Source organism: Phyllostomus discolor, chromosome 12, assembly GCF_004126475.2.
Source record: "Phyllostomus discolor isolate MPI-MPIP mPhyDis1 chromosome 12, mPhyDis1.pri.v3, whole genome shotgun sequence".
In the NCBI taxonomy this organism is placed as follows: Eukaryota; Metazoa; Chordata; class Mammalia; order Chiroptera; family Phyllostomidae; genus Phyllostomus; species Phyllostomus discolor.
The window spans coordinates 16,882,597-16,891,904 of NC_040914.2; the positions used below are offsets into that span (position 1 = coordinate 16,882,597).

The 9,308-nt window shown below is 53.1% G+C and overlaps 1 protein-coding gene across 2 annotated transcripts in view; it reads right to left on the bottom strand.

Annotated features, from left to right (window-relative positions):
- Positions 1-9,308, bottom strand: part of OPA3 (outer mitochondrial membrane lipid metabolism regulator OPA3) — a 64,065-nt gene that overhangs the window by 22,781 nt on the left and 31,976 nt on the right. Inside the window, exon 2 of one of the 2 annotated variants that reach the window (XM_028530055.2) lies at positions 804-4,083. The exons of the other annotated variant lie outside the window; for it this stretch is intronic. Coding sequence (XP_028385856.1) covers positions 3,677-4,083 — 407 coding nt within the window. The 3' untranslated portion in view covers positions 804-3,676. Of the gene's footprint in view, positions 1-803; positions 4,084-9,308 lie in introns of those variants that run through there. 2 annotated transcript variants of the gene reach the window in all.

Sequence of the window (9,308 nt, forward strand, 5' to 3'; positions counted from 1 at the left end):
GTATGTGCCCTGACTGGGAATTGAACACGCAACCTTGGTGCATCGGGACGATGCTCCAACCAACTGAGCCACCACCCAGCCAGGGCAGGTCTTTGTTTTTACTGTCCCTCTCTCCCACCAGATGTCAGCTCCATAACATCTTGTTCCCCGCTGGTACTCATCTACTAGAATGGGGCCGAGAGTGTAGTCGGCGCTCAGCAAACATCTGTTCGGCGTGTGGGTAGACGATGCCCATTCATCCTCCTTGGGGCTGGGGACCCAACCCAGCCACTGAGTACCAAGTGGCTTGTACAGGGATGACCACATGGGCCATGGATCAGGCAGGGGCTTTATGAAGTCCCATCTTCTCCTGGGGTGGCTCTCTCCGGGCACCGGCACAGGCCAGCCGACAGGTAAACCAACAGAAGGGACAGCAGGGCCTGCGGGGAGACAGGAGAGGCAGAGCCCTCAGGCGCAGTCTGAGGCTTTGTTGCCAGTGTGTGTGGGTTTCTGTCTTTCCCCCTGAAGTCCTGAGAGTACCTCAGGAGGGGAGGAGTCTGAACCCTAATTCCCAAATAATCAGAGGCCAGGCAGATAACACTGGAAAAAAATGTCTGTATGTGTCTCTGCCCGCCCCCACCAGACTGTAAGTCCTGCCAGGGAGAGCAGGGCTGTCTCAGTCTTAGTCACCACTGGGACTACAGACAGGGCGGGGCCCGGTGTGCGCTGGGGGCAGTTTCCTAAATGAAAGAACAAAGAATTTTTTGCCGACAAGGATTTTTCAAATGTGGGGAAAAAAATGGATCGACTTTAAGACAACCAACTTGAATTACAGGTTTATTCTAACCCCCCTCCCCAAGTCACACATGCATACAAAATTTTTGCTAGTAGGAAGTCAGAGCGATGAACCATGCATTTTCTGGCCTCGCGCATTTTGAGAGGGGGTCTCTCCACTTCGCACACCCTGATCCCACTCCCCACCCAGTGGGTGAAGTCGCTGCGTCCCACGGGTCTGGCCACATGGCAGGACACACAGGGGCTGTTTGTAGCCTTACAGATGTGAGCGCAGCGCTGTATCGGGGGCGGGAAGGTGCGGCGCTGAAGGCCTTGGGTTCTGGCCCAGCCTGCCTGTCTTCATGATGTCCCACCTCTGTCTCTTCCCTGCCTGTGTGACCTTGGGCAGGTGACTTTTCCTCTGTGTGCTTTGGTTTCTTCATGAATGAAATGAAGAAAATGCCACTGGGATTACGCAAAGCATTTAGAACACTGGGCACCTTTCCAGAGCTCAATAAATTCCATGTGACTGCTCTTTAATGACACGATGGGGTGGGGCTGGCAGTCAGCGTCCCTGGCCACCAGCAACCCAAGCTCCAGAGATGTGAACCAGCTCAGGGGTAACCATGGAAACCAGGCACTGAGCCGCTCACCTGGCTCCTCCACCCATCCCCCTTTCACACAGTGGTATCTCTTGCCTTCTTCATCTAACCTGCTCAGGGCACTTCAACTTAAAATAAAAACCCCCAGAACCCATCTCCTTGGCTCCCTCTACACCAGCTTCTCCTGCAAAGAATCAGATGTTTCAGCACCCAAGTTCCCTGTCAGGTCTTGTGTCCAGGTCATTCTTAATCACCCCGTGGAAGTGCGGTGAGGAAGTGAGAGAAAACCTGCCTCTCCCATTTCTTGGAAAAGGGCCCAGGTGAGATGAATCTACCCCCCTTCACGAGATGCTAAGATCTTGGGTGTGACCTGGGGCTGCTCTGATGGGGGTGGGGGCCACCCACTCCGAACACTGCCTCTGAGACCTCTGTAGAGACCCCCTTCCCTCCCCTGCTAATCCACCTCCGTCTCATCTCCCTCCTTTCCCGCACCCGGAACAACCTGGGCTCCTCTCTGGGTCCCCCACCGTGCCTGGGACTCCACTCCCTCACTGGCTCCCACAGCTGTGCGCAAGCCCCTCTGCTTCCCCAGAGCCGGAGTTTCCCCATCTGGGAGAGTTCACAGGCTGACTCTTAGCTCATTCACCCCATCAGATCTCCCAGCATCTCTCCCAGTTTAAATGAGCTTTGTATCCTTTTCAGAAGTCCATGTAATGGTTCTGAGACACATCCTTAAAACTACTTCCTCATTCCAGGCTCCTTTAATGAGAAGACATCTACAGTCCGAAAAAATAGAAGGGCCTGGGGGGACCACACCCCTTCCTGCTTCTGTGGTGAATCCCAGAAGAGAAACCAAGAAGTAAAGGCTGGTGCCCGGACTGTCCCTGTCAAGTGGGGAAGGCCGAATGTCCCACGGGGATGGCAGGGGTCCCAGCACACTCTTGGGGTGAGGAGGTGCAGTGTGTTGAATGGTGCCTCCCCCCCAAAAAAAGGTACGTCTACATCCTTACCCGTGGAACTCGTGAATGTGAGCTCCTTTGCACAAAGGGTCTTCCTAGGTTGAGGGTGTCCCTGAACCCAATGACCGGGTGTCTTTATGGGACACATGGAGGCACCAGGAGCTGGAAGAAGAGATAGGAGAGTCCTCCTCCACTAGAGTTTTTGGAGGGAGCATGGCCCTGCTGACACCTGATTCTGGATCTGTGGCCTTGAGATCTGTGAGAGAAGAAGTTCTTGTTGTTTTAAGCCAATTGTGTGGTGATTTGTTCCGGGGGCCACAGGAAACCACTAAAGAAGGCAGACCGACCAGAGGCCCAGAACAGGGAGCCGGAGGTGGCTCTCGGGTGGTGCAGGCAGGAGGTACCACTGTGTGAGGACGGACAGCTGGAGCAGCCCAGGGCCCCCCGGCGGGGGCAAGAGCACACAGGTCAGCAGACTGAAATGCAGCATGGGAGACGTGGTGACCCAACCCACGGCTGGCGGCTGCCTAAGAGGCCACTGAAGGAGACGGCAGGACAGGCCGAGTCAGGAAAGGCCCAGGGACGCTGGGGACAGGCAGACAGGCAGAACCAGGTTGTATTAGCCCTAGGCAACGCCATTTTCTCCTCCACATCAAGGGCGCTGGGAGGGTGCCGTGGGAGACCAGCACAGCCATGCCGGCGGGTTGTGCTGGAGACTGAAGGATGAGGGGATTCTGTTGAAACATTCGACCTGGGGACTCAAGAGAAGGTATCACATGGATCAGGTTAAGGAAAGCTATTTGGAGGATAAATAGCAGGCCAGGACCCTCCCCCACACCCCGCTCAAAGAGAGGGGTGATGCCCACCTACAGCCCACCTCAGAGGGGGGACAGACAGAAGTACACTGAAAGACACACATGCCTTTCAATGGCCTGCTCCAACTGGTAAAAGGAAGGGCGTGCTCAGTGTAATGGGCGAGTGTCCCATGGAGCGGTACCACTGATCAGGTAAATGGGGAGGTTGACGGGTTGAGTCAGCTCAAGTCCAAGTTATTTTGTTCTTCTGCCAGAAGAGTGGGCATGCTGTCCTGCTGGCTGGGACCTGCTGGGTCTGTGCAGCTGGAAACGGGGTGGAGAGGTGAGCAATGAGGACTGTAGCCACAAGCTACAGGTTGGAGGCAGCTACGCTGGAACGCTTCACAGTCCCAGTGGAAGGTACCACTGGTCAGTAGAGGGTGACCAAAGGCCAAGTCCATCAAGATTCCTGTGGTTTCCGCAGGGCCAGCACAGGCAGGGGTGCTGCATTAAGAAGGCCACAGGTGGGCACACAGGGCCACATCCAAGTTCAGGCTTCAGCAGCTGCCTATTTCTCTGATGCAGACACTGCCTTGGGCGTGGACCGCGCATCCCGGTCCCTGACATGGAGCTGGGCTCGTACCTCTTGCACCTGCGCCCGCAGCTCCTCCAGGGCACTCGGTAATGCCGCCTGCTGCACCTGCGTCTGCAGCACCTCCACCGCCAGCGCCAGGCGGCCCACCTCGTCCTGCATCGCGCCCCAGGCGGCGCGTTGCTCCTCCTCTTTGTGGCGCTGCTGCGCCTGGTGGCGCCAGTACTCCATCACCAGGCAGCCGCCGCCCACGATGAAGATGGTGGCCTCCCCCAGGAGTTCGGCGCCCAGCTCCGCTGCCGCCTCCTCGTTCAGCGGCTTGATGGCTGTGCCCCGGAAGCCCATGATGCGCATCTTGGTCCGCATCTCCACCCAGTGGTACACTGCAGGGGAAGAGAGGGGTCAGGCCGTACTCTGGAGCCCCCTGCCAGCCCCACCCCAACACGCCTGTGTCCAGGTGGGAGCGATGGCAACGCGGCCAACAGAATTGCTAGGGGGCGCTTTAAGTGAGACCTGCTCTGGCCTCACCTGGAGAATGCCGAGTCACCCGGCTTGGGTTGACCCTGAGGGTATCGTTTTAAATCACTCAGAAGATTCCCGCTAACAGCCAGGAAAGAGAAGCCCTGCGCTGAAGGAGAGGTCCTCAGACTGGGGGCTGCGAGCCTGGAGGGTCACCAGGAAGACGTCCACCCCCACCCCCGCACAAAGTCCCCGGAAGGTGTAAAGGCTTAGTTGCCAGATGCTTAGCTCCCTCTGCTCCTCCCTCAAGCCATCCGCTGGCCAGCCCCTGTCCTCCCCATCCTGGAGAAAGCACAACCCTCTTTCCCCAAAAATGCAGTATTAGGGCTACGGCAGAGAAAGGGCAGCTGAAATGTGGGAATCGATGCTAAGTGACCGTGACTGAGGGGTAACCAAGTCTTTGTTGGGCTGGTGGCTGCTACAGTGTCCATCAGCCGCGAAGACGGAACTAATGGCTGTGAGCTCTTCAAGGTGAGGTTTTGAACACATACCTTGGAAGCTCAAGAGCTGCCTGGTGCTGCTGGAACGGAAACCGCCTTGCCCAGTTGCTGCTTTGTGAAGGAAAACCCTCAGCACTTGAGTCTTAAAAACCAAGGCAGAATGGGTGCTGAACCCTAACTTACTCCTGTAATAATGAATATTCATTCATCCAAGGACACATAAAATTAACGGGGGTGCTCTGTCTAGCTTATGTGGAGATTCCTTTCCAACATATCATTTTACTTTTAATGTTTAATAATTATTCATGAAAAAATAATTATGCATGAAAATACACAATACACTAAATGCTCTATATTAATTGGGCACTAATGATAATTTTAAAGGTAAATGAACCCAGAAGAAAATATTTTAACATTTAGAACACCTTATAGTCACAGGAAATTAAATAAAATTAAAATTTTAATATCTGTACATATTTTGGTTGATGATACACAACTCATGAGGCAGAATTCTGTCTGGAAGGCAACTGTAAGTTAAGTTCAGGTTAAGGAGGAAGAATGTTAAATTTCTGACTGTAAAAGAAAAGCTTGTTCTTTTTTTCTTTTTCTTTTTTAAACTGGATGGTGGCGGGCAGCGGGTCACCAGAGTAGGTGGACTGCATTAGATACTTCAGAGGAAGGATATGCCAGCTCTGTTTGAAAATGTCAATATTCACGACACAACACAAATTCTATCCTTTGCAACTACTTGAACTTTGGAAGAGAAGTTTTAGATGTCAACTTGAAAATGCACTACAGGGCATATGATCTTTCCGTTTGTAAAGGGGCGGGCAGCGCTCCAGCACCCCCGCAGCCTGCTTCTGCCACTCCCGGGGCTGCTCCTGTGCCATCAGGTGCGGACCGGTGGGCACCTGTTCTGTGAAGCAGGAGCTGAGGAAACCTGGTGCCCAAAGGAAGGAGTCCAGACCAAGAACGATGACCACGCTGATCTGAAGGTGGCGGGCAGGTGGCTCTGTGCCGAGTGTGAGACTAAGAGGCACATACCTCTTAGCAAACGAATGGAAGCGCGCTGTGAACGGCAGGGTTTGTCAGTGAGGGGAGCCCAGTTCTGACTTTGCGGGAGGGCCGCCAGAGAAACAGACACACCAGCACACCTGGACGTGGAGGATGCAGACAGAATGATGTGTTCCAGCAGCAGACAGGGTGCCCACTGCAGACGAGCCTGCTGCTGGACCCAGAACCTGCTCCTCCGGGCCAGGGAGACGCTCTCACTGAGCACACCTCGAGTTGGTTCCACCGCATCCTCACTCCCACAGGAAAGTTCTTCTATTCTTTCATTTGCCCACCCCTGTTCCTTTATTCCACATCAAATAACTAATGTAAGTGCACGAGCATGTGCATGTTTTAACTAAATGGCCAGTGGTATGTTTTGATCGACATCAAATGGAGAGGGGCTGGGGGAAACACTGGTTTCCCCTTCTCCATCAGTGGCACACCCATTCAGCTCTTATCTCTATGTTCTAGGAAGTTACTGGACTCTCACTGTTTAATGAAAAAAAAAAAGAATACCTGCCCTAGCTGGTGTAGCTCAGTGGTTTGAGCACAGGCTTGCGAACCAGAGGGTCGGTGGTTCGATTCCCCGTCAGGACACATGCCTGGGTTGCAGGCCAGGTCCCCCGTAGAGGCACGTGAGAGGCAACAACACATTTGATGTTTCTCTCCCTCTCTTTCCCCTTCCCTCCCCCTCTCTCTAAAAATAAATAAATGAAATCTTTTTTTTTTTTAAACCACATCATTCCTTATATACCTTGCTTGACTGGAGAATTTTAATGCTTTTCACTTATCATTGTAAAACCAAGGATGATTTTATAACTTTTTGCACGTAGCTGTTACATGGAGGGCGACCTGTCTTTAAGGAGGGAAAAGCTACTCTGAAGCATTCGATGAGCACTGTGGAGCCGGCAGCAAGCTCAGATGGGTAGACCCAGGCCCCTCTCAATAACTGTGGGCCGCCATGGTCACTGCCATTACTAATGGTTCCACACACGCCAGTGCTGTGGGGTTCTTGGGGCCCAGGCTATGCAGACTGCTCCCCATGCTGAGGTCCTAGCATTGGGCCAACCTGGGGTCCACCTGGGGCTCCGCACCTGCCACCTGGGTGATGACAACTCCTTCTGAGCCACGTCTGTAAGACGGGGAGAGGACAGCACCTGCCTCAGTCCCAAGCACCACATCCCAGCCCAGGGCCTGCCGCCAGCTGCTCCTTTCTGTCAGGAGAACAGCAGCTGGACAGCAGCGAGGACAGTTACAGACGGGCTTCTGCTGGTGTTCCTGGGTGAGCGACCAGCATCTGGGTGTAGATGGAGTGTGGGGACCCGGGCCAGCAGGGGTCTGGGTGTGTGAATGGGAGTGAGCATATGCAGGGCAGGGCACATGGCCAGAGTGAAGGGAATGAACTCAAAGGGGGTGTGTGTGTGTGCGCATCAGAGAAAAAGAGAGGGAACTTTCAGAGCGGGGGCTCACATGACCTCTCTCAGGCCTGGGGCCAGACTTGTGGTTCAGGAAACAAGGTCCAGGTGGGAATGAAGGGCTGGGAGCAAGGGGTACGGAGTGAAGGCCAGGACAAAACTAGATGGACGACTGCACCAGACTGATGGTCCGCAGGCCCCTGGATGTCTCCTGGACACTGCACATCCATCGTAACCTCAGCTCCCCTCATGCTTGTTCCTCCTCCTGGGTGTTCCCCTGCCCCACAGCCTCTCAGCCACGTGTCTAACCCTGTGTGCCTCTTGGGTGTCTCTCCCACACCCTCCTCCTCTGCCCGGTCCAGGCTCCACTCCAGCCCTGACCCCTGTCCCCTCCCTGAGGTCCCTATTCAAGGACCTTCTGTCCCTCCTATCACTGTGTGTATTCCCTCAGAGCACCCATCACAACTGGACTGATTCTGTCGTTCAGTTGCTGTTTGCACTTTGTCTCCCACACGGCAGTGTGAGCCCCTCGAGGACGGAGCCCAGGGTGGTCAGTGACTGCTGTGTCCCCAGCACTGTCTGTGCAGTACCAGGCTAGGCACAGAGATGATGCTCAGGACGCCTTGTGGCATGTCAGTGGGTCCCTGCCCCAGCCTCCTCCCCATCCCCGGCCCAGCCTCAGCCCCTGCAACAATCATCCATGCGGCAGTTAGGGTCTGTCTGGTTGGGAGACCACCACTGAAACTAAGAAGCCACCACTGTCTTCACTAACAGAGGGCATTAGGACAAAGCACACAAACTACCGCATTAGAAGTCAAAGTCACCTGCACCCAGCCCCGGGGCCCACCTCACACACAGCCCCATTGCACACCCACCGGCCTTTCCCCCTCGCATCACCTCCCCAACATCTGACCACAGCGCATGTCACTTGTCTTTGTTTGAGTTCTTCATCGGAAATCGGCTGTGTTTACACAGCCCTCCTCTCCAGGCGAGGCCTCCGTGCCCACAGTTCGTCCTCCGCTCTGGGCTGCGTCCCCATGTCTACAGTTGACTTGTACACACTTTTTATTCTTCTATTTTTTTTTATTTTTTTGCATCACAACAATATAAATACTTTTTGCTGGTTCAATTATAATAATGATATCGTATATACTGAAAACATGCAGGGGATGGTGCTAAGTCCTCGTGTATAGTAGCATGAAATAAAGAATGTCAGGACTTAATACATCAAGAAACAGTAAAGTTTGTTACTCAGGAACAGAAAAGAAGGTCCCCAAAGAAACAGCTTGGAACACGTGGAAGGTGCTTGCTTGTGGGAAAGAGGACAGGACAGGGAAGACAGGCAGAGGGCGCTCTGTTTCACGACAAGCCTTTAGGTACATTATTTTTTTGTTGTTGTTAACCAGAAATGTAATTTATTTACATTTATTTTAATTATTGCAATATTTTGACTTATTTTAACACAGTTATCTCTAATTTATATTTTTGGTACCACATTATTTTAACTGTATAATTACTTTAATAAGTAATTTAAAATTTGTTTAAGAACCTGGCTGGTGTAGCTCAGTGGATTGAGTACAGGCTAAGAACCAAAGGGTCACCTAGTTCGATTCCCAGTCAGGGCACACGCCCGGGTTGTGGGTCAGTCCCCGGTGGGTGGGGCGTGCGAGAGGCAACCACACATTGATGTTTCTTTTCCTCTCTTTCTCCCTTCCCTTCTCTCTAAAAATAAATATTTTAAAAAATAAAATAAAATTTGCTTAAAAGAGACAATTCATACAGCCGATGGATTACAGTTTACGACAGATCCAATACTATAGGAAAAAAACCACGATTCAGGAAAATCAGCTCATGAGATTCTCCCAATACTTGGAGCCACAGACGATACGCAAAAAGAGCAGCGAGCTGGGAGTCGCCTGCTGAACAGGAGCTGTCGAAGGAAAGACCAGAGCACACACAGCAGAAGCCATCAGCAAAGACACTGCAGGAGGCCGTCCCAAGGACTACCAAAGGCTCCGGTACACCCCGGAAGGGCCAACGGTCAGGGAAATGTAAGAAAAGAAATCGGCCTGGAGGGCACCCAGCCTCTCTCCACACCACCAAATGCCAGCAGAGAAAGGAACGCTGGAAAGCATGACCCAGCCAGGTGGGGGACATGTGAATGACAGGAAAGGCAGGCAG